A 26,851-nucleotide genomic window follows, 5' to 3' on the forward strand; every position below is an offset into this window, starting at 1 on the left:
AATCAATGGCACATGAGTGATTTTCAACAATAAATGTGTACTGTAGTCTTCTTCATGGAAAAATAAGACATTCCCCTGAAAATAAGACCTAGGGCATATTTTGGCATTTCAAAAAATATAAGACAGCGCCTTATTATAGGGGAAACAGGGTATTTCATTCTGATCTCTATTGCTATCTATCAAAAAAAAAAACAGAAACATTTCTGTATTACTCAGATATTTCATTGTTTGATACCTCTTTCTATTTACCAAAGAATACCATTTGGTACAGGTGCATTTTTGCCCGAATAAGTAAAAGTTGAGAAGTAGATGCAAGGGAAGGCGTGGCGTTGGGCAACCTGCTGCATCTGGCAGGGGGCATACCCCCAGGTGTCCACCACTGTAGGACAGCAGCAGCAAACTGTTGTCAAACAGGTCTGACGTGTGCAGAGCACCAGTACGCTGGTAGATTTATTGAGAGGGCGGACTACAATCATTCAGCCACGTCATGTGGAGAGTATTGTATTGGACTGAGTCTCAGGGGCCCTAAGTGCAGCAGGCTCTTCGTCTGGAGCAGGCTCTTCTTCTGCAGCAGCAGTAGCAGCCGCAGAAACCAGCACAGCCATGACAGGAGCAAAGACAGGAGTTTAGTGTGGTTAATGTGCCTGTACCTCCCGATGACTCTCCCTTGTTGTTTGACGAACAGCCTGAGGATCTGTCAGGCAGACTTTGAGACCCTTAGAGAATGTGGTCAGTACTTTGCTGGGCAAGAGTTCTGCATCAGTGGCTGCATTTGCAGAGGTTGGCTTAGATGAAAATGAGGATGATGATAACCGGGAACCACCGGTGCTTGTAAAGGCTAGCAGCAGTTCTGACACAGACGAAGAGTAAAGGCAGCAGCAACAGACTGGGGATGGAACGGGCCGCAAATCTGCCTCATGTGAGAAGCAGGGGAACAGTCAGACGATGTGCCCGTGGGGGAGTCGGAGCTGGAGCAGGCGCAGGGCACCCAGCAGACGCAGAGGCAGGCAAAGAAAAAGTGGTCGCACGCACCTCTCCAGTGTGGTCCTTTTTCACGCTGAAAGATGATGACGGGTGGGTAGCAATCTGCATCCTGTGCCACAGGCAGATTCTCAGAGGACAGGCCGGATCACAATTGGGTACAAGATCCCTGCTTTCCCACATGTGCAAGAACCCCAAACCAAAGTGGGAGCAGTACTTACGTTCTCTTGAAGGAGGTACAACCATGTCATCTTCTATTCTTCTACCTCCATTGACTCCTTCTCCATCTCTAACTGTCATTGCTACAACTTTTCAGGAAGTTGGTGCCAGCCAGACTTCCACCTGCGAGAAAGTATCAGCTTCTGGACACAGGTTTCGTGGCGTCAGTCGACGTTTGTCACCGCAAGATGGGTACAGTGACTCCTTCAGCCCCCCTAGCTCCCAGTCCCTTCAGCCCATTCTACTGAAGTTCTGCGCACGGCATCAGGGTATGAGCCCAACCAACAAAAGTAATTGAGCTCAATTTGCGTCCAGCCAAACTATTGGCCTTGCAGCTATTGCTGTACAGCATTGTGGACTCGCTCCCTTCCATGACCTGATGGCCTGTGCCGAGTGGCGGTGTAATATACCAAGCAGGCATTACTTCCACAGCACAGCTGTAACCAGTTTACATGCACATGTAATGGGTAACCTCTCCCAGGCATTGGCATTCTCAGTGTCTAGCCAAATCCACGTCACCATGGCCAACTGGACAACCAGGCACGGAGTGGGACGCAAACTGTCCTTCACTGCTCACTGGGTGGCCTTGCATAGATCAGTGGGCGTTAGTCTGCAAGAGGCATTGCAGCACCTGGTATCCCTGCCGAGGGGTGTGGTTGGAAAGCATAGGCCACCCCAGTTCTCTCCCTCCTCCTCCTCTACTGGTAAACCCTCTCTTTTCCACACCCCTCCTGAAAGGCCAGCAGAGGAGGACACTGTGGTTAAGCTGGCATGCCACTACGGCTCCCGCAAGCACATGCATTTCCAGGCAGTGCTGAAACTAGTGTCCTTGGGGGAGACAAGTCACACCGCCAGAGAACTCTTGTCCTGCTTTGCACACGGAGATTGAAGCTTGGCTGACGCCCTCCCGGCATCAGGCAACGTAGTGTGTGACAACGGGGCCAATCTTGTGGCCGTGCTGCACATGGGTCGCATAACACATGTGCCCTGCTTTGCGCACGTACTGAACCCGGTGGTGCAGAAGTTCCTCTGCGTGTACCCAGGACTGCAGGACTTACTGTGACAGGGGTGGCTCCATCTGCAGCCATAACCGCCAATCCCCTACTGCCACTGTGGCGCTTAGCAAGATCCATATTCACATAGACTCATTTGTGACACTGTAACTAGATGGAACTCCACCCTGCAAATGCTCTAGCATCTGTGTGAGCAAAAGCTATCCATCTGCCATTACCTGGTCAGTGTGGTGCATGGAGGCAGCGGGGCCCTTGGTACAGCCACACAACTGAGCTATTTTAGCAGTGACCAGTGGCTGCAAAAAGAGAAGCTGTGCAAAGTACTTGCCCCCTTTGAGCAGGCCACAAACATGAGTCCGGAGCAGTCAGGCTGGAACGATGTCATACCCATCATCTTTTTGCTTGATAATACTTTGTGTGGGCTGATGGAAAGTGGTGATGGGGGAGGAGGATGAGGGTGACAATACACTCAATAGTGCACAGCCAGCATCAAGAGGAGCAAGAAGGGACACTGGCCAGCATCAGGAGTTTCAAGAGGAGGAGGAGGATGATTATGATGATGATGATGAGGGAGACCATGTTGGGGCTGCTGGACACAACCCCTCCAACCCGCATTTGTGCTGTCTTGCCCCAGGCATTGTGCGGAACTACAGGAACTTCTGCAGCTTGAAGAGGAGGAAGTGGGTGATGAGGAGGAATATGTTTTGGCGCCTACTGAGGGACAGGAGGTGGATAAGCCCAGGGATCCCCTCTTTCATATGTGTGTTCACATGTTGCGATGCCTACTGAGGGACTCCTGCATTTGCAGCATCAAAAACCAGGACACACCACATTCCACACAGGGAGCTCAGGCGGACACCGCCTCCACTGCACACTCTTGTAGCGGCGGCAGAAGCAGTAGTGGCAGCAGGCCACACACATCCAAAAGTTTAGGGGGATTTTCTGGATGCCTGGCAAAACTACAGCCCGTCCAGTACTCCGTTCACAAATATTGTATTACACACTTCTGGGTGTCAATGACGATGCACTACACCCAGCTCGAGATGCCAGTTACCAATGTGTCCCCGCTCTGTCTCAAGGGCCACCGCCTCCTCCTGCTGCTATTGCTACTTCCGCCTGTCAGTACTTCATTCACTAAAATTGTACACTTCTGGGTGGCATTGACGATGCACAACACCCAGCTCTCCATGACTCTTACCAATGCACCAGTCTCCCTGGTGATAGCTGACCGGAGGCCACACACTGCTACTGCTCTCGTTGACCCACGCCCACCCACGTCTCTGGACCTACATCCTTTTGCCTAATGTCACCCCACTACTTGTCCACAACTTTATGGGTGGCATTCCTAAAAAATGTCATCCAGGTCATGATGCCAGCTAGTTAATAAACAGGATTTATATAGCGTAAAGACAATATGCCGCTATATAAATTAAATAGGGGTGCGTACATTAAAAAACAATGCATTCTTCTGCTGTTTTGACAGCAGAGACTGCTGCTAGTGGGTTGAGTTCACCCTTTCTCAATGTCCTAATGTTGATGCTGCCTTCTGGACACTGTCCATCGTGCAAAAATCCTTTTTGCCTGCTGTCACTTTGCCTGGCATTTTCTGGAAAACCACAACTTTATGGGTGGCATTCCTAACACGTCATCCAGGTCATGATGCCAGCTAGCAATTATTATAATAAACAGGATTTATATAGCGTTAAGATACTATGCAGCTATGTAAATTCAATAAGGGTGCGTACGCTAAAAAGCAACGCATTTTCCAGGTGTTTTGACAGCGGAGACTGTTGCTAGTGGGTTGAGTTCACCCTTTCTCAATGTCCTAATGTTCTATTTGCCTGCATTTTCCGGAAAACTACAAGGAACTTTTGTATTTTTTCCTTGTTACCACTGTTCTCTTACACTTACCTAGCAAATTTGGTGGTTCTAACATGTATAGGAGCCTTGCTATTATTGTTTATTGTCGGCCTATTGACTAGTGGAATTCGCGAAATCGATTCACTGAAATTTTGCAAACCCACAGGAAGTTCAAGCAAATTTTCGCAACACTGTCAGAGGCATTCTCGCTCATCCCTAGTGGTCAGTGGTTAGCAAAGCTTACCTTAGAAGGTAGGGTAAAACCATAGGGTTGCTTAATGTTTAACTGTACCTTTGGATCTAAAGTTTGTGTTTATTCTCTTTTGTACAGGTTTTATCTGGGGTGAAATCAAAGAGATGTGGGATGGGGGATTTAACGAATATGTACATGACTGGTGGAACCTAATGGATTTTGCCATGAATTCCCTCTATCTTGCAACCATCTCTCTTAAAATAGTAGCTTATGTGAAGGTAAGAATATTTCCTTGTCTGCAAAGAAAGTTATAATTGTTCATGTGTTTTAGCCTTTATATGTTCCTCTGTAGACTATATTCAAAAATAGATTTTGGATGGTAGGATCTTTGTGCATTCCAGAATATATGACAAAGAAAATTAAACTTTAAATTTTAATTTATATTTACAAAACAGTTTGTTTTTGTCTGCTGGATACAAATAAATATTTCAAATGTTTAAGTCAAAAGCCTAGTTTATTCATGTTTTTTTACCATGGAGCTTATCAATTGCATTTTTTGGGAATGCAGTGAACACAGAACATTCAAAATTCAACATACAATCCAAGGCCAACTTTTGCAAAAAATGAAGTAAGGGAAATGTCTAAATTATACTCATTGTCCCTATTCTTCTGATTTCTTTCTTGTACGAAATTTATTACTGATAATACATAAAATATTACAGTTCTATGGTAGGTTTTAAGTGGTAGGTACTGGGATCACAGCAAAAGTTGTATTAGGGGAGGATATAATATACACAGGCCAATATGAATTACTGTTTTTAAGTAATTACACTACACACTTTGCCTTTTAAAAGATTATAGATGTATGTAATATGTTCACATTGACCATGAGGTTGTAGTTTGCTTACTGCTTCAGCATGCCAGGGAACCAAAGCTTCTCCACGTTGTAGCCCCATAAAGAATGAATGAGGGTGGCAGTGAACAGTACTAATACTGCTCACTGCTGCCAGCTGTCAAATGTGCAGATGCTAGATATAAAGAGCCAGCAATGCAATGCGAGTGACCACAAAGAAGTGATCCATGCCAAAGCACATCTAAACCTGCCCTAAAGGGATCGACTTAGCAATTTAATTTATATACGAGTCATATCTTTTCTCAACAGTAAAGGATTGGGGCCACCATTGAATACCTCTTTGTTAACATCCTAGGTGCCTTGCTATATGTGATTTTAGCATATTTCAGTCATATATGCTAAATAAATATGCTGTAAATGAAAATTAGAGAAGAATTTTCTTACTTGTTCCAGCTCAATGAGTCTAAAAGCTTTGAAGTCATAACAAAAGTATGACAGAACTGGCTTTCATAGAGGTTGAGTTTAGTAATAACAGCCTCGTTTAATCCTTCCCAAGCCCCTTTAAGCAAGTTAAAACCTTTAAGTGAGTTAAAACCTAACTAAACCTAAAAGCAAACAAGGCACATTCTTAAAGCAATCATATTGACTAGTGTAAATTATAAGTATAGCCAATGAAACAGTATTTTACTCATTCAAAAATCTTATTGTATAGCTGTGTTGGTTGTAGATTCCTATCTATCCACCCAGTCCTAACCTCTTATGCTTTTTAGTTTCCTGATAACAGAATGGGGTCAGATAACTGGTCACCATCTAATTCAAGAAAAGACAGAACAGGGTTTGTTAGTGGCCAAAATAACATTGTTGTTTTTATTGTGAGTATAACAGTAAATAGTAATGTTATATTAACAATAAAGTGAATGTTTCTTCATCTAAGTAGTCCTAGAATTTAAGGGGTCAGGTCATCAAGTTTCACTATTACAGGCTAGGGTACATTCTTTACTTTATTCTTTACAACACCATCTAATTCAAATGACTACAAGTCCTGCCCCTTCTCATAGATATCTGATTTTCACTGTAATGCTCTTGTAATTCTTCCTTGTTCTTCCTAAATTGGGCATCACATGGTCACATCTGATTACCCCCCACTGGGAGGGGGGTAGGTTTGTGGCTCACAAGAAGGCAACATAAACATATATCTGCTTGCAAGGAGAACAAACATATTTGTTTATTTTTATCATGCAGAAAGGGAGTAAATTAGATAGGTGTTTTAGTTAGGGTATTAAAGTTAGGGTATTAAAGCTGATCTAGCATAATAGATAAAATGTCTAAATATAGGTGCAAGGAACAAATATGCATTCTTACTTGAGAATTAGTGTGCTTTGGGCATTAATAATATTTCGGATTTAAAAAAAATAAAGCCCATGGACAAACCTTCCTCTAGTTTAATGTTTAATTTTGGGAACTTCACAAAAAAAGCATTCTTTGAAAGCAAGGAAAACTAATTAGTGCTCTAGATGAAGACCTAGTACCTTTTTAAGTGTTTTCCCATTGAATACCAGGGGTATATTGAGTAAATAAATTTTTATTCCTAAATTGTCTTGGCAAGGCATTATAGCACCAAAGAATAAAGCTCACAAGCATTAGGAAATTCACTGAAGTCTATTGCCTATTTATTGTATTGTCTATTTTACATCATTTGGTTGGGCTAGTATATGAGTAGGATGAATTAGTTTGAATTGTCACTGGTACATGTCACAAATTTTTTCAGATAGTTTTGCATACTGTTATCAGACTGTGCAGCTGTTTTTCCTTTTCAAGTTTGAAAGTGACATTTGTAAAGCCCAACTCCAGCAAAAAGGTTTAAAAATAAAAAATTAAACCCAGTAACTGTTTTTATTCTAATCTATGTCCATTTTTGTGATATTTCCCCTTTCAATCAGCAGATTTATGTTTTTGGTGTCTATGCCTACCTGTCCTAGTAACAACAGCATTCACCTTTTCTTGTTCCATTGACAGGAAATGAAAGAAAATGTCTCCAAAATAGTCATAGACACATATGAATATGTGATGGAAAAGAGAACTCTTTCCTACTATATTTAGAATGACTTAGTATTTAACATAATCATACATCTGAATATCGCTCGTAAATATTTTAACAGATCAGAGCATTAAAAATTCCATAGAAAATACATTCTTTGCGTTAAACCTTGAAGCAAGGAAAATAAATCCCTAGCTGTAGGTCCCATTCCTTCTAATAATTCAGTCTTTTTAGAATCCATAGCCAAAGTGCTATTGACTCTGTCATATTTGCTCACTTTTAATATTGATTAAAAATAGCACATCCTTTCATACTTTCTAACTCCAGTTTCTGTCTTTTTTTAACAATTTTTACAGTTTTTGAACTAATTGTGAACAGCAGTCATAAAAGATAATTTCAGTGTCAGGCAAGATGTTACCTGCCTTAATGCAGTTCTTGTATTAAAATTCCAATATATGCTACTAACCTGGGTTGTGACTTTAATCTACTTGTTGTTTTGACTCTGCAAAGTGGGCACATTGAGATAAGTCAAATCAAGCCCTTCATTAAAAGTAAAAGATGACATTTCCTAAGGCAAAAGGGCAAAGCTACCATTGAATAAATTCACCATTTGGCACAAGCTCTAGACAGTTTCTGTATGACTCAGCCTTGATAATTTACAGCTTGTTCTTGTATTTATTCCCTCAGTACAATGGCTCACGGCCAAGAGAAGAATGGGATATGTGGCACCCCACACTTATTGCTGAAGCACTCTTTGCAATATCCAATATCCTGAGCTCCCTTCGTCTCATCTCCCTGTTCACGGCAAATTCCCACCTTGGTCCCCTGCAAATATCACTAGGGCGGATGCTGCTGGACATTCTCAAATTCCTCTTCATCTACTGCTTGGTGCTTCTGGCCTTTGCCAATGGACTAAACCAACTGTACTTTTATTATGAGACTAGTGCCTCTGAGGAACCTAACAACTGCAAAGGAATTCGCTGTGAGAAACAGAACAACGCCTTCTCCACGTAAGACAAGTGCCATCTTGTGCAATTTTTTGTGTTTACAGAAAATACACTATTCTGTCAAACAGGGATTGCTGTTATGCTCTTCAGGAACTACAAACTACATAGGGGGAGATTAGTTTTAGGTAAGGTGTAATACTGACTGCTAGCTCATTGAGATAATTGTTCCAATTAATAGGGCCTTTGTTTTTAGGTTTATTTTGTAATTGATGTTGGAGTAGCAAACTTTTTAGATTCCCTTAAAAATCAGGTGCTTGGAGCTACCTTCTGTTTGCTCCACATCCCTGCATCAGTTGAGAGAAAAAAAATCTAAATGTAAGAACAGTGTACACTTTATAATTCCTAAATTATATCACCCATATTCAATGCATCTTTTATCCCCGGTATGGTAAAAAAAAAATTTAGGCAAACACAGGTTAGGCCTATTATCCCTAATTAAAACTGTCATGCTCCTTATTACTTTTATACATAATGCCTATACCCTTGTTTTCTAGTAAATTTGGGCCAAGCATTGCAAATGAAAATTACCCTGCTGCTAGCCAGTTTTATACTGTTGTATAATCTGCTGTCACTTAAATCCTTTAGTAAAACTCCTTTCTGTATTTTTTTCTCAAGTACATTTCAGCCTAATATCCCTCATATATCTCAGTGGTATCTTGAATCTTATAATATTAAGAGTATGATCGAAATTGGCGAGTGGCAGGACTGTTTTGCAACCAAGAACAGAACCAGCTTAGCAAACTACTAGCTAATTTCAAAGCAAAGACTGCTTTATGAAAAGAATGGTTTGCAAGTTTTTAAAATGAAAAGGATCAGATTAGGGTGCTACTGCTGTATATAGGCCATCCTAAATGTAAAAGTAAAAATTACGTTTCAACATTGTTCACTGTCACTGAAAATTGTATATTGAAATTGTATTTATACTCTATGCATGCTTTTATAGGAATTCTAGCTGCATTCAAAGCAACAAACCTTTTTCCCACTGTACAATATTTCTTTAATACATTTTTGGAGTAGTACCGAGTAGCTGAGCTTCAGATGAAAAATATGGCACTGTATTACCTGCCATAGGTATATATATTTAGTTAAAATCTAGTATGCACACCAGTTATTTTTATATTCCTATTTTTTTCATTTATGTATATAATAATTAAGACATTAAATGATTTATTATTACATACATAGCTACATTGTTTTTTAGCTTTCATAGTTTTCATTTAATTTTATAATTATTATAATATTTATATTAATATTATTATTATTATTGTTATTAATAATAATAATATTAATAATAATAAACAGGATTTATGTAGCGCTAAGATATTACACAGCACTGTACATTAAATAGGGGTTGCAAATGACAGACGAATGCAGACAGTGAGGAGAAGGAGAGGACCCTGCCCCGAAGATCTTACAATCTAGTAGGTGGGGGAATTAACACAAAATAGGGGGGGGGGGGATATTAATTAGTTTTCATTTAATTAAGGAAAGAAATCTCATCATGCAACATGGTTCTGTTAGTCTGAAATTTTCATAGGATGATAAAAGTTGGGTGAACACTGTTGTATTGTTGCATGGTTGCACTGAAGTAATGGATATTGGTGTATTTTTCCTGGTCGAGTGCCAATGCCAAGGCACCAGTCCCCTAATCTATCTTCTTAGACATGCTATCGTTCAGCTTTGTGGGGGGTTAGATGCTTTATCCCAGCATTTGGTTGCCCCTGAAGTACACAAAAGAAAAGGCTGGGGTTCAAGTATTGACAGGCAACAAGAGAATCCTATAGAAGGACACAACCAGTTGAAGAAATAGGTCCAAGATGACATCAAAGATTCGGAAAGAAGTGTCCAGGTGACAAGATCATGGGTCATAAAATATTCCAGGATCAGCAAATAATTCAGGATAGTGAAAGAGTTTGTGGTCAGGAGGGGAAGAAGATAAAAGATGTCCATGGGACCTCAGCCAGTAAAGTGAATAATCCAAAGGAATCAGAGGATAATGATCATGATCAAAGTTCAGTCCATGAAGCAAACAGGTCAAGGTTAAATGGTCAAATGGCTGGCAGGAACAAATACATTCCCCAGCACCTAGTACACACCACACTATTGTGGACAATGTGGCTGAGTTCAAATGCATATGTTCTGCAGACACCTGCCTAATATGTGTCTCAAGGAACAGGGTTAGATGGTACCAATGCAATTGTATAGCAAGCTCCTTTGGACAGTGCCTGCCACCCCCAGGGGGCAGCAAAGTCAGTGGTGGCTCCAGCGGAGGCGGTTAACATTTTACACATGCTCTGCACCACGGGTCCAGCACCTTTCTTGTCTTAATTTATCCATATATTCTACAACAACATTGTTAATTGTTTTAACAATAGTCTATATACCTAAAAAAATACATTGTTTTATTATTAAATGAGCACTTCTCCATCATGGCTAAAATAGATGGATTCCAAAATGACGTTCCATTAGGATAAACCCATATTTGGGGTATGTCACCTGAGAAACTAAAAATTGTATATTTTTTTTCACGCACAAAATATGGTTGACAGAGAACATATAGCAAAAAAAATAAAACTCACTACATTCACTTTTTGGGGGGAATACTAATTTGGGGTGATAAATTACAGTGTAAATGGAATTGTCAATATAATTTATAGGGCACTTTGTCTTCTAGTTTGCTACCAATAGGGGTTTTTAATAATCAATAACATCATTACTAATTAAGAAAGGCCCTGCACATACATACAGTTAGGTCCATAAATATTTGGACAGAGACAGCTTTTTTCTAATTAGTTCTGTAAATTACCACAATTAACTTTAAATGAAACAACTCAGATGCAGTTGAACTGCAGACTTACAGCTTTAATTCAGTAAGTTGAACAAAAAGACACAAAAATGTGAGGAACTAAAGCCTTTTTTTAAACAAAGTCACTTCATTTCAGGGGCTCAAAAGTAATTGGACAAATTTGAACAGATTCTATGTATTGTGTCAGATAATGCTTCTAATATGTTGAGCATAATTGAGAAAATAAAGTGAAAGCGAAGAGAATAGTGACATTTTGGATAACATTGTTGAAGCATCTAAGTGTACTACTATTCAACATATGCGTTGTACTGTTCATACTCTGCAACTTGAAATAAGAGATGAATTGAAAGATTGTCATGCAGCTACTCTAATTGGCAAATTGAGACAAGTAACTGTTGCAGCCAGGGCCCCTAAAACAGATGCCATTTTGAAAAGATGTGCAGGAAAAGGAGCCATTTTGAATCAAACAACAGGCTGGGGAAGCACTTTTTTTATGGTAAAGCGTTTGCTTGTACTAAAAGACCTTCTTAAAGAACTGGACAATGAAAATGTTTTATTAACTGAAAGCCAGTGGACACAAGTAAAAGCACTAGAAAATCTACTTTCTAACCTCTTTACTGTCACTAAAAGTTTTCACTCTGAAGATTTAACACCTGGTAATGGGAGAGCTTGATATATATTGCCTGAACAAAAGTGGAGGGTTTTTAGCTGATGGCATTGTATCTTCAATGAAGAAAAGAGAGAATCTCTTAATGGATAATCAAATCTTGTTAGCTGCTATTTATGTTGATCCAATGAGCCGAATTTAGTTGAGCAGTGACCAGACTGATACTGCAAAACAGGCCCTCCATGATGTAGGAGTTTGCATGAAGGAATTACTACCTGAAACACCACCACTGGATGAAGTTATAAGCACTGGTAACTCAAGATCATACTCCTCAAATTAATTTGACTTTGATTCCTACTTGGACAAAATGGAACTTTCAACAGTAAAGCAATGTTGCATATGCGTGAAAGATAAACAACTAGAAAATGTTCAAATAAAGAGATTCCAGCAGGAGTTTTTTAAAGAATTAAAAAATGTGGAAAAGTATGATTGCTCATGGAAACTGACTTGTTTATCCCAAAATTATTAGTGATGTGGCTAGAACCATATCAGAAATGCCACCCACCCAAGTCATTGTTGAAAGACTATTTTCAGCTCTAAAATTAATCAAATTAGATTTAAGAGCTTCTATGAAAGAGGATCTGGCAGAAGCAGTTCTGTTTTTTAGAACAACACTACATTGAGTTAGTTTTGGATTGAATTTAACAGCTATTCTACTCTACAACTATATTCCAAGTCTAATATATAAACTGTTTTAGGTTTTCCATCTTTTGTTTTTGTTCATGTAGTTAAGCTTTGTTTTTGTTTTAAAACTACCAAAGAATGTGATTCTTACTTTTAAACTGGTAAAGTTCCTGTTCCTGATTTTTATGCATGCTATGCTACTACTTTATAGCCACTTGATAAAAACAACAAATAAAATCTTATCGTTTTCATTTTTTGTCTTTTGTTTAAACTGGCCAATATAGCAGAGTGTCAGCTTCCTAAGCCAGTAGTTCTGTGGTTAAATGGCGTGTATGTTGCTTTCCTTCAATCAACGTGGAAAATAAATTAGCATATTACAGGGTTTCCCATTTTATCTTCACGCTTTTGCATTCAAACTTCACACTTTTGCCAACAAAATTCACCAAAAAATTTTGACCCTTTAATTATTCATTAATCAATACATTTTGTATAAAATTAAATCTAACACAAAATTTTTACCAAAAAAGTTTTTCTTAAGAAACATTAAATAAAAATATGTAATAATTAATTGATTTATTATTCATTAATGCTTTCTCCTCTTAGGTATTAGGCAAAAAGCTAAACATTTTGTATAATAATTTAAGAAATCCTGCTCCCTTAATGTTAAAAATATACTACTGATGCTTTCTAATAAAGCACCCAAACTAATTAGCCTATTTCTTCTTACTACTTCTTTCCATTTAGAGAACATGTTCTCAACAGGATTAAGAAATAGAGAGTGTGGTAAAAATAAGAATTGGTGTCCCTTATTTTTAACCGAGCTCCTTACCTGGCTAGTTTTATGAAAGGGGACTTCCACAACATGCACCGCCCTTTGCCAATAGGGGATCTTCCCCATTTGGTTCTCATTGAGATGTTAAAAGCTACTTCATCAAGTAAGTAGATGTTTTTTCAATCTTTCTTAGCAATGAGATCAAGGATTTTGTTACAATAGCTAAGCCTTTCTTGGAGAGTGGGAAACGATGCGCCTTGCAGGAATTAAAGAAGTTCTTTTTAATGACCATTGGAATTTAACAATGCATCTATCTATTGTTGAAATAGATACATTAATTCCAAATTTGGCAAATAATTGATCCTTCATTTCCCTGAGGCTTATTCCGCAATTCTTGGACATTACCTTGCATAACTCATCCTTATGGGCTTCATCCAACTTTGAATTTGTCAGACCTCCTCTTGGTAATTTTTCCACTCTACCGGAAGATTCATAGGTCCTAATAATTTTGGTTATGGTTGTACGATTACAACCCAAATCCATTGCTATCTGGGAGGCATCACTTCCATTCAGATATGTGTCTACCACTCTTTGACGTTCTGCATTACTTAATTCTCTGGCCATAAGGGTAAGTGCAATACTAAATAAATAAAATAAAAAAAAAAAAAAAGCTAAAAACTTTGAAGATAAAAAGATGAATAATATTGTTATCTTAAAACTTAGTATAAATCCCTGAAATAAAGATATTTCATTTTAAAATTATATAAAGTAAAAAACATAAAAATTTACAAATCATACATTAATTTTCATATATTTTTATTAATGTTTCTTGAAAAAAAACTTTTATGGTATAAATATTGTGTTATATTTAGTTTTATAATAAATGTATTGATTTATGAATATTTAGGGGGTCTAAATTTTTTTTGAAGTTTGGTTGCAAAAGTATGAAGATAAAATGAGAAACCCTTTACAGAGTTGGAGTTGGGGGTACCAGAAACTGAGGAGTCGGAGAGTCGGAGTCCAATGATTTATCTACTGACTCTACAGCCCTGAATATAACAACACCATATTAATAAAGAGTAACATTATGATCAAATATGTATGTATTATGATATTTGTAAAATTGTTGTATAGCCATTTCTAAATACTACTTAGAGTGAGCAAAACTAGCCAGTTGGGTTAGTAATAAAAGCTATGTCTAGTACTAAATTCCTTATCATTTAAAATTGGTTTTAATAATTGTACTAATATTTGCATCTAACAATTCACTGACATTGTTAGATGAAGTCACACAACAAAATACACACTAACACATCAAGTACCTTTGGTCGCAAGACTACTGTGCTAAACTGGAATGATCTGGTTGTCCCATTATGTGCAATATATCTGCAAACATGTATTGACTTTACAAATTAGCTTTTAACAAACACTTGGTCAGCTGATTGACACCTAAATGTTGGGTCTTTATTCATGGGCTTGTTTCTGCTTTTTGTTTTTCCATCCAATAAGTGTATTTAATGAGTATATTAGTTATTAGGGAAATACTGTACTTGTTGGTGCTTACTATCATACATCATTATTATTGGTTAAGTTTTTATAAAGATTTGCATTGTTTATTTTCTATATTGCAGCCTTTTTGAGACCCTTCAGTCCCTGTTCTGGTCAGTGTTTGGTCTTCTAAACTTGTATGTTACCAATGTGAAAGCCCGTCATGAGTTCACAGAGTTTGTTGGGGCCACTATGTTTGGAACGTACAATGTCATCTCCCTGGTTGTCCTACTCAACATGTTGATAGCCATGATGAACAATTCTTACCAGCTAATTGCTGTAAGTACCAATATGTTTTTTGTCTTCTCTTTCTTTGTAAAGCAATCCTTTTACTTGCCTTTTGTTTACAGAACCTGCTGACAAACATGAGCACTTAACATATGAACAACCAACAATTCAATAATCATAAAACAAAAACTGTGCTCCAGTCTGCCCTAATACCTATCTATTTCCTCACTGAAGGAAAAAGATAAAATCAGTCTATATGTCAAAGACACCTCTGCCTTTCTTCTGGCAGCCTTGTGTTACCCCTTTTTGCATTCAAAAGCAACCAAGATTATTTACAAGTGGAAATTGGAGCATGGCTGCTTACTTCAGCAAAAAAAATGAAATTTCAATATGAGTATCAATCTTATTTAGTCTGCCTAGAGTGCATTTTTTAAGGAAGTAGTTATTTTAAACATTGATTGGTTTGAATGATAAAAGTAGCACTGTGCTTATACACATTTAAAGAAATGCCCTAAAAACTGTCCAATGATTTATTTGTACCAAAAATTGAAATATGCCATCACCCTTCATAAGTGTACAAGAAGTACAAAGTGTAAATTTCTAAAGGATCTAGATGATAAAGGTTTTACATTTTAAATATTGTGATGCCAGTAACCTCCTGTTTTCCCCACCCCCATTTTGGTAACCTGTTGACATGGGAATAATGGGTAGTGATACAAAAGAGTAAAAATAAAATGTATTGCAAGCTCTTTGTTATCCATAACAAAAAAGTCTGATGTGAGAAAAAAATGTCAAACCTGCGTTGGAAAGTACACTGTTAATGACCTTTTAATGTGTTCTCTGAGTACTTGCAGCAGTAGATTACAGTAAACTGGGTTAATTGGGTTTTCATTTTGAGGTGTTGCCATTTCATGTATATGGGGAATATAAAAATAGGAAACGTCTAAAAATATATTATTAGATTTAACTGCTTCCATCCAAACTGTCCCCAGCATAAATGTGTCTTAATGGCCGTGGTAGCTATAAGGTCTGATAGGAAAGCTTGATATAAGTATTTATTCTGTAAAGTACTACAAAGTTTGTTGATACTGCACCATTAATATATATATTTACCTACATGCAAATAAAAACATATTGAACACAATTATGAGTTATTTGGCCTTACTTCAGTTATAAGCATTGTGTCATTCAAAAATGCTGAAACTATGAACTACATATACATCTATATATAAAAAATGGTTATGACTGCTGAAAGAAAGAAAAAAAAGGCAGGGTAGATTGAGTATTGATTAGCCGTTCCATATGTATAGACTCATTTCTAGTGTACATAGGGCTTTAGGGATATGTCAGGGCAAACTGTGCTTTCCCTGAATTGTTTTGTAACTCCTTCCTGTGTGCAAAGGAAATATTATATACTCAGAGATCAACAGTCCTAGGCCTAGTACACATGCAACACTTTTTACTTTTATTCCAAATAGCTATAGCGCTTGAGTACTATGCCTTACTCTTCTAGAACCTTTTAATTCATTGACTTGGGTGAGACAGCCTAAATCCCTGTGCCATTACATATAGGAGTCCAAAAAATAAATGTATTTATTCCATACTCAATAAGATAATTAAAGGTACATAGATAATGCACATGTAACGTTCTTCGGGTTGCACATGCATTATCTTTTTTCAGGACCCCTCTCATCAATCCATTCAGGATCTTTTTTTACATTACTTCTGGCCACAATCTGTTTTGACTATGTTTATTTAATCAGCCTATTATCATCCAGAGTTTATTGCTAATTCTCTTTTTAAGTCTTGATCAAAAGGGGTGACGTGTGACTCCCAAAATTTGTTAGATATATTACTGATATATTAAAAAAAATTAATTTCTTTGGATTCTAATACTGAGTGACAATTGCCTTTCTCCCCTCTCTTTGAGTCTTGGTATGACCTGAATCTATACTATTCTTGTTCTACACCTGATTTTTTTATAAAGATTGGATGAAGACAGAAAGCAGAATCCATCTGTCCTAAATTATGCTGTAAGATGAGAAATTCTATAAAGACTTTTATGTTAATGGTTATGGTAATAGACAGTCAGGAAACGGAGGGCATACTGCAGTTCCTTAGACCAAGAAAGCCAAGACAGGCAGTGTGGGACTATAAATTCAAACTATACAGTTTAAAAACAAAACAATAGTTGCCTATTACAGCCAGAGTTTTATTAATTAAATGTAATATGATTACTTGCTGGTTTCTCTAGGTAAGTATTCCATTATTTTATTTTCTTACCATAATATGTTTTTGTCTGAACTCCATAAAAAAAATCTAGATGAGTGACCATGAACATACTTTGCTGAAGCAGTACATTAAATCTAGAACCTTTCAGAAGCTGTTGCAAAAATTGATGTACTGAGCAAATATTCAACCATAACAGGGAGAAGAGGAACACAGAATGAACTGAAAACGTGTCAGTTTTTTATTTTGGTGTTGCTCTTCTTGCCATTACACTGCAGGTTTTTTGTTGTCATCCATATGGCCATCTTTCCATGTTCTGTCATCTTTGTATCTGTTCACAGTAGGTTACAGAAAAAAAATGCATGCAGGTTTCAATAAACCCTGTGAGGAAGTCCCAGACTAGGAGCACAAGTGCTCATGTGCGCCATGTGCTAAATCTTTTAAGACACATTAATGAACCCATAAGGTGATACTTCCCTTCCAGCTGGAATAATGATGTAAAAAGTGAAACATATTTTTTGTACATTTGTAAAAAAAATCAGTCTCTTGGTTGCATATAGATACATTTGGACAGAACATTTCCACAGGTCCACAGTGGGGCAACATTAATAAAAAGAATGCCTGGAGCAGCTTCACTTAATGGTTTAATTCCCATCTTTATCTATCTCAAGTAAGCACTGACATTTCCAGATAAAAAAGCCAGTAACAATGTTGTCTTCCAAGTTCCCAAATTGACATTTTCAAACTTTAGGTTAATAAAATATTTTTCTTTTTGTTAAGGTGGGAGTTGTACTTATGCTTTCTGAGTTGAATGTTTATGATTAAATGACCAGTGATGACTAATGTAGGCCACTGCTGGAAAACTAGTGTATTGCAAAGACCATTTACATTGGAAATCAGTGGCTGACAGAATCCCCTCTTACAATAAACATCATTAGGAATAATGCCCCTTACATTGATTGCCAATGGAAAATATGCTAGTTTTGTTTACCATAGCAAATCTTTACTTGTTGAGTTCAGTTCCATTTTAATATTCATTATGTACCTACCAGTACCAAATACCCTCATATAGTATATGTGCCCTTCTGCATCATGTTTACTGCCAACACTGCCCAAACCGAAAGCACAAAATCCTTCTCCTATTGACCATCCTTACCACGTAACAGGGATTCTGATCACTTACCAATAATGTAGGAATCACTCTTCCCACTGACCACCAAAATAGGGAATAATTTTATCACTGAACACTAATATAGGAGCCATTCTTATCACTGATCATTCTTATCACTGATAATATTCTTACTGAACACCCATATATTCAATGATCACCATTGTAAGGGACAGCTTTCTCATTGGCCACCAATCTATGGGACATTTTGTTAACTATAGCCAATTTAAGATTTAACCACTGACCATTACTGTAAAGGATATTTGTTTTACCAAACACCAATGTAAGGAGCATTCTAACAAATGATCATCAATATATTCCAATGCATGGTCAGGTTATTCACTGACCACCAAGGGGGTATGTACCAGGGGTATTCTAATCACTCCCCGCCAATGTAAGGTAACATGCTTTCAACTGACTTCTGATGTAAGGGGATATTTTTCTCCCACTGACCACCAATTTAAGTTGGCCCTCCTTCTAATGGCTTACTGACTACCAATGAGAGTGGGCTCTTTTCTCACTCACCATCAATGTGACAATAATTCTTTCATCACCACCATTTCTAAAACAGCAGGGGTTTATCTAGCTTTACTTACTACTTTTACCCACTTTATCTGCCCTTCTCTCCAAAAGCATTTATAGAACCTTTTTTCTGACAGGTTTTTCTGTTAGACAACGTTGTCACCGGTTCCCAGATTCAATGTACAATTAGAGTAAAAATAATAAATTCAAATTCACTAGTGATCTTTTCACTCATTTTGGATTGTAGTACTCATCTGTCAACCTACAAGAAGAAACAGAGCTATGCAGCATGTTAGGAATGCAAATGGAAGTTTATAGTCCTTTATCCAGTGCATCAATCAGTAAAATGACAGCTAAGCTCAGAGCCCGTTTTACAATAAATGGAACTAAAGGCCAGTACATATCCTACTGTTTAGTGCAGGCAATCAGCAACTGGTAGGATACTAGGTATGTTTTTATGATGTAGGGGGGAACTGGTGTGCCTGGAAAAACCCAGAGGAGAACAGGAAAAGCATGAAAAATCATTGCAGCTAGCCAGTATTCTAACCTAGGACCCAGCACTGCAAAGGGAAGGAATGGTAGCCACTGAGCCAACCATAACACTCCCACAGCACATGTTCTTTAGCTTGTGACATTATCTGGCATTGGAAAGAATTGTGCTTTCCTCCACCAAAATAGTTCCTGCCCAAAGGAAACACAATGAAGAACAAGGCATTGTAAATCCTTCTGCTTTAGGAACAGCTTCCAGAACTTAGTTTCTCTTTAAATATTTTACTGGTTATATTTAGTGATTATAGCAACTCCCTGCATTTTTACATGTTTATTTAAACGTGGAGATTAAAAGCAGGCTTACAGTAAACAGGGATTCACTAAAATTCATTTTGCTTTAAAAAGGAAAAGCTTAATGAGTAAAAATTAATATGTCTTCGGCACCATCTGTCTTCTCTGACTAGGGTGCTTATAGCCCAGCAGGTATCTTGTTTCTTACATAAACACGGCCTGTCCACAGCATGAAAAGAGAGAAGGTGTGATTCAGTGATCAGCTTAGTATTGACATTTCACACTGAGAGGAATTCAGGGTAATTATTGTGAAAGTTCTCTTCTGAAAACAGAAAGCTAGTTGCTCTTCTTTCACTGTATGCACAGTTTTATCTGTGTCTGTTCAGCTCGTCTATACACACAACATCAAATAATCTTTATTTCTGCATGGTTTGTTTTAATTGTCTGACCTCGTTTGCATGAACAACCAAATAATACCTATTTTCCCTTATTCTCCAGTAGCCATCTTTTATAACATATGGATGGGTTCTTATTGGCACAATTCCCATGCTCATTATTTGTGCAAATCAGAGTAATGGCTAAAAATACAATGTATTAGAACAGATTTTCTCTTTATGGAGAAAGGATAAATGCTAAAGAGAAAGATGACTATTTCTAACAGAAAGCAACTGGGATGTGATATCAAATATTCAGTTTGTGAAAAGAAATATTGTTTCAAGAAATTTTCAAAGTGGAGTTCACCTATTTAGAGGCTATTCACCTAAAAAAAGTTAATTTTTATTTTTAAAGATAAATGTTCACTTTTCTATTTAAACAGATTTCATTCTTCATTAGTAAATCAACTAAAGAAGTTCCTGTGAAAGCAGTCTTCCACAAAATGGTTAAATTACCCTGTCACAGCCCAAAAAAAAAACAAGGAAAAGAACACAGTTCTTTGGTCTGCTGTAAAAGCCTGATGATCCATTTGTATATGATGCCTCTAAAGAGTGTTGGATATCTGGTTCCCCTCTGTTCTCTGTAGTTCCCTCCATTAACCCCATACTGCTACAGGACATAGTTGAGGCCAAAAAGAACTGGAAGAAACACCAGGGAGCCAGGCATCTGAAGAAGGAGAGCGTTTGATGCAGCATATTCTCTGTCACTGGTAGAGAGTGAAGAAAGGCAGTACAGAGGAATATTAAAGTGTGTATTAGGGTAAAATAAAAAAAAAATATAAGTAGTACATCTCAACATCAGATGTACATTTCCCATGTTAAATATGTTTAAATACCCTGCAAGTCTGTTGATCCGCCACCAATGCACTAAATTTTGATAACTTATAAGCCATGTAAAATTTAACCTCTGACCACTACTGTAAAGGATATTCATCTTACTAAACACCAATGTAGGAGGGACATTCTTCCAAATGACAATCAATATATACCAATGCATGGTCATGTTTCTCACTGAACACCAATGTAAGGGGTATTCCTAATTTACCCCAAAAGGGTGTAGGAGGAAATTTAGTTGCAGACTGAAATTACACAGAATTTTTGTGAACCGAGTGTTACCAGATCTCAGTTTTCATTTTTCTCAAATTGCTCCCATAAACAGCTTATCATATTGTAATCCAAGATAAAACTAGGGGAATTTCATAGGCCCCTTGGGATAGGCCAGACAGAGAGAAGCAACGGCTATGGTCAGCAAAAATATTAAGGTAGGCAATAAAGTGACCGATGAGTGTATCTACTACCAATTTTAGCAAATATATAGCTTGTGCATTGTATATTTAAATATACTTATGTGATCCCTAACAATGTAAAAATGTTGTATATTCCCTCTCTCCCGGTCATTTAGATAGAATATATAGATGTGTATATATATAATTGTATACAATTTCAATCAATTGTATTTTATCTGAGTAAATACAAAAAGCAAATACATCAATGCTTCCTGTATGTCCATCACCCATTTGCATGTCATGGAATGGGGACTACTCCGACTATAAATAGTAAACATTATAAAACTGTGAAGAATGACTTGTTTCTCATGCTTCCTCTCCATAGACCCAAGGATTTGGTGAGCTCCTGTTTCTATTTCTATTCCCATTTATGTACCATGATTTACTTCCCAAACCCTATTTATGGTGCCCATATGTTCACATATTGTAAAGTCTTGGGATTAGCTCAGACTGCAACCAGCACGCTTACCACCAAAAGTGTGTAATAGACACAAGACTTTTTGGGGATAACTAAAGAAAACAGCTTCTTTTCAGCTACCCAGGAGGGTATAAACAAAACAGAAAAGGCTTACTTCAGCCTAGTTGGGTAATTGTCCATAGCATCAGAACGTCCCCATGATAAGGATGAGTCCAAAACAAGTATCTTGTGAGGGTCCAATCCCCAGTCTGGGGTTCCCCACAGTCCATAAATCAAACGAAATCAAATCATTGTCAACAGCCTCCCATGTAACAGCAACACCCCTTCTTAACTTGATTCCCCACCAAGCTTGTTTGCAGGCTATTTACTGCAATTCTACTCTTCGCTCCCTCCTGCACACCTGAGCCTTTGTGGGGTTCCCCCCCCCCCCTTCCTGCTAAGCAGGTGCAACTCCTGGTGTGTGACTCCTTTCCCAACACACCAGTTTAAAGGGACCAGCATCCATATATAGGTATATAGGTATATAGGTATGGTTTTTAAAAAAAAGGATTAAGATTTGAACCCCTACCTAAACTTCAATAAGGATCAAGCCTTAAAGCTCAACTTCTACCTGGTTGTTCTCCCAACTTTTACAAGATCCTTTCATGTAAAAAAGATCTACAAAATATGAAATATGTAAAAAAGATCTACAAAATATGAACCCTCATATAACACATTTCTTACCAATAATATTCCCCTACCAGGCTCCAGCCAACCCTTAACTAATTTCTACTTCCTCCACAGTAAATTTCTCTACAGTTACATCAGAAGTAAGTAATCTTTACTAATACCACTTTTTTTCCGTCCTAAGACCTTTATTATTATACATTTTAAAAACCTATATTAATTCTACAAAAAATAGTAAGGCCTTTACTAATTCACCATGCACGGAATCAAAAAAGTGATACACCTCCCAATCTTCATAATGCTACCAGACATTTCCCCCACCAGGTCTCATTACTTTAATTCTGACATTATATACCTAAAGTCACAGATCAGCAACACAGCTGATCTGGTACTTGTTGTTTATCAGATATACCTCAGATAAGCAGCAGTTTGTCTTCCTACCTTGCTTCAGGCTGCTCTGTCCAGCCCTTGGAGGTAGAGGCATGGCTGGAGTTTTCCAGCTGATTTATCTGCACCTACTCATTCAGTCCCCGGCCAGCCTGGCTGTTAGCCTCACTCTATAAGCTGTGTTCAGACTGACACTCCTTGCCTTTGCAATAGGTGTGTTTACTTGAGGCTCCAGTTTGTGTCTGTTTCTAAGTGCTGATTCCTTGGTTCTGACCTTGGCTTGTTTGACTTTGTTCGCCGCCTGCCCTGATCATTGATTTGGTACTACGCTTCGGTTCCATCTGCAGTCAGCAGCCGTCTGCACGGGTGTGTCTGAGGGCTGCAACCTGGCTCTGCGTCTTAGCTCATGCCTTTGCCAAACGTGCAGATTGCATAGAGGGTCCACTTACCCATACTTGTGGCAAATCCGTGACACCTACTAACACAAGTGCTTGAAGTATCACCCCAAAAAGACATTATATTATCATCATAAATTACTGCCCATATATATATTTTTTACACTTAAATACACTGTTTCAAACCACTACTTTCATACCTTTATGCATAGACCATTCTACAAAAAGACTGTTTCTATAATTGTTTTTGTATATGATTGTTTTTGTTCTTATGGTTCTTATTATATTCATGTATGCATAGATATCACATGTATAAATATAAATCTTTAAATAGATTTTTACTGGTATATATTAGAAATATATCTTTCTGTTCTAATTACTAGTTGACTTACCTCTATATACCCCTGGAGAAGCCAATTGGGCGAAACGCGTTGGTTAGCAAGACATTTTTTTTGGATTTATAATGATTACGATTTACTTGGAGTAGATAATCTCTGTATAGCAGGGGTCAGGAACTAATGGCTCACGAGCCAGATGTGGAGCTTTTGATGGCTGCATCTGGCTCGCTGCCAAATCTTTATAAAGCCTGCGTTCGACGGAGAGAAGCTGTGTTCTAAGCCTTATAACACAGCTTCTCTCCGCCGAGCGCAGGCCACGCCCCCCTGCATCGCATCCGGCATCCTTGGGACCCAGCATCCGGCGTCTTGGGACCCGGCATCCGGCATCTTTGAACCCACCCTCCGGCATCTCTTCACCCGCCCTGGCTCTACGTATGCATGTGAGCAGTCTTTCTCTCATATAAAGAACATTAAGACCAACCTACGATAACGTTTAACGGATGGAAGTCTCAAGGCCTGCATGAAACTTAACCTCACCACGTATCAACCAGACTACAAAGCCATCAGCAAAACCATGCAGCACCAGAAGTCGCATTAATGGTAAGAAGTACTTTATTCATTAATTCATTATTCATTCATTGGTTAGCAACAGCATAACATAAAATGCACACATTTACTTGTATTTAGTTTTAAATATACTGTATGGCTCTCACGGAATTACATTTTAAAATATGTTGTGTTTATGGCTCTCTCAGCCAAAAGGGTTCCTGACCCCTGCTGTATAGTGTAGTAGTCCCCATTCTATGACATGTAAATGGGTGATTGACATACAAGACGCATTGATGTATTTACCTTTTGTATTTACTTAGATAAAATACAATTGATTGAAACTTTAGCCTACAAGCCCATTTCATCTTTCTTTTTCTGCTTTTACCAATTATGAACCCTAATAATGGATTTAATGTGATCAGAGGGTTAAGTATCTGAAGGATGCATGTAAAAAAATATTGTCCACTACAACACATCACATTCAAAGATATACCGCAAAACACCAGCTTCCCTACAGATCAATAAATTAAATAAATGTACCAAAATACTAAATCATTGGCAGTCACATTTGTGCAGTTTTTTGGACACTATTTTTTGGATGCTCTGTTTCTGCAACAATATGGTGCCTATATGCTTAGTATTATCACATAAAGATAATAGCTATATGCACACATAGCATAGCAGACAAGTACATATATTGTGCCCTGCAGTCATGAATTTTGGTCCTGCAGGTGAGTGACAGGTGTCTGGATAAATATTAAGCAACAGAAAGGCCATAATTACAAAAAAGTTGTGTGAAAATATAGAAGCTTAATGGTTACCACCAAAACCTCATGTGGGGGATTACACTTGTTTGCATTAGATATTTCTGTTTGTATGGGATTATTCCAGCTAGTAATTCTCTATTATATCAAATTGGTGGTAATGAATAAATGTGTGTTAGGGGCATTTGATTGTGAGATCATTTAGGGTACTGGTGTAAATCAATGTTCACAATTTTTATGTTAGCACTGCACTGCCAAGAATACTAGAAATTATTAGATTTGTCCACATACACCTTACATGAATAGAAAAAAAACTGGCAGTGTGACTTACATGCTCAATTAGAATGCCAAAAAAAATCTCTTTTCTTACTGTTCCCTTACAAAGGCATGAAGATCCGTCATGATCTGCCAAATGATGTGCCAAATTTTACAGGCCACGCGGGCTGTCAGTTGACCTCCATTCATCTCCATGATGAATGAAGGTCCCTACAGGACCTAGTATATGTCAGCGCAGGTGCACACATTAGCAGGCACAAATGTAAGGGCAGCCTAATGTCTTTGGCAATTGTTAGTGTTATTTGTCAGCTGTTGATTTGGTATGACAGTTAAGTCAGAAGTTGCTGTTTTTAATCCTTTTAAAAACTATTTGTTTTGTGATTTATACCTAAAGAGAGGTTTCATTTCCTAAAGAGATCCCTCAATATATTTATTGTAGATTGAAAGTGCAACTCCACAAGAAAAAGAAGCACCAGTTTAATCAGTTACATGCAAGTGGTATTTTAGCAAACTATACACATTCTTCATTGGTTTATCACTATAAATAATATTATAGACCGTGGTAGTGCTTTAGAAGAAAGTGGGTACTAAATGGAAAAGTCAGTGGTTAGTCCCAGAATTCAAACAAGACAAATTGCATTTTCCCGGTATTCATAGTATTTTTAAAGTCTTTCCAATAGTATTGCAGTGAAGGCCAGTGGAATTATCGGGCATGTCTGTAAACTGGCCTTTAGATATTTGACTTCTAAGAAAAAATGTGAGCTTAAAAAAAGTAGCTGAGAGTTCTGTGAAATCCTGTGTACAGATAACCTCCACCGATTAAAATATGCTATTAGTAGTTATTTTGAAACAAATAATTGTCAAATTGGTATTTTTTTTAAATAATATTTTGTGTGTTTCTTTTTACTTTAAATTACTTACAAAAAACTTGAAAAAATTATATATTGTTATAGTATTAATAATGAATAACTAAATGCAGGACCAAAAACTGACAATATTGCAGTGTAATCATTTCCTAGATGTAGCGGCCACATTAGTTTTAATTTATGGACTAAAAACACTTTCAGCATAAATAGGATGATCATGTCAGAAATGCTGTGTCGTTGTCCAGCTGCCACAGCTTCCATCATAGATACAGCAGGAAAAGTGAGCATACACATAGTCACTTAGGTACAGGAAGGTTATTTGCCGGATTACAAGATGTAAAAAAATGGAAAAACAGCCTGAAAAAAAAAATAGAATAAAATAAAGCCAATCAATTAAGGAATTAAGGACTAGTGAGCTACAATGGTAAGGATCAGAAATATTAAAGAGATAAAAGGGCTTTTTGGCATGCAAATAAAGTTTTACTGTTTTTTAATAAAGTTCACAAAAAACAGTATTTTTGTATCAACATAACATTAACCACCCGACCGTTAAACCCGACCTTGGTTCGGGGTAAAAAAATTTGCAAAAATCGGTAAACCCGAACTTTTGTCGGGTGTTTAAATGCATTAACTTACCTGGTCCCCGCTGTGATCATCTGTTCTGTTCCAGCGTCGATCTCTAAAACAAAAATACTCACCTTCTCCCCGCAGCTCCTCCGGACATGTCCTCTATCTTGCTTCTTCTCCCGGCGAGTGCAGTGACGATCTCTGGGGTTTCCCGGTGACGTCGCTGCATGTGTCGGTGCAGGCGGGAGGCGGGGCGGGAAATTCAAATCGCTTTGCATTGAACTCAATACAAAAAAGCTGTATTGAGTAAATACAAAGAAATCCTTATATAATATATATATATAATTGTATTATATATATATTATATAAGCTACTGTACAATTACATTACATTATAC

At 37.7% G+C, this 26,851-nt stretch overlaps 1 protein-coding gene across 3 annotated transcripts in view; it reads left to right on the forward strand.

The window, feature by feature from the left end:
* Positions 1 to 26,851, forward strand: part of TRPC5 (transient receptor potential cation channel subfamily C member 5) — a 229,386-nt gene that overhangs the window by 181,717 nt on the left and 20,818 nt on the right. For all 3 annotated transcript variants that reach the window (XM_072429911.1, XM_072429912.1, XM_072429914.1), the window contains 3 exons: positions 4,405 to 4,544; positions 7,845 to 8,167; positions 14,665 to 14,860. In XM_072429911.1, coding sequence (XP_072286012.1) covers positions 4,405 to 4,544; positions 7,845 to 8,167; positions 14,665 to 14,860 — 659 coding nt within the window. The remainder of the gene's footprint in view (positions 1 to 4,404; positions 4,545 to 7,844; positions 8,168 to 14,664; positions 14,861 to 26,851) is intronic.

The sequence above is a fragment of the Pyxicephalus adspersus genome, chromosome Z, assembly GCF_032062135.1.
Source record: "Pyxicephalus adspersus chromosome Z, UCB_Pads_2.0, whole genome shotgun sequence".
Taxonomy (NCBI): domain Eukaryota; kingdom Metazoa; phylum Chordata; class Amphibia; order Anura; family Pyxicephalidae; genus Pyxicephalus; species Pyxicephalus adspersus.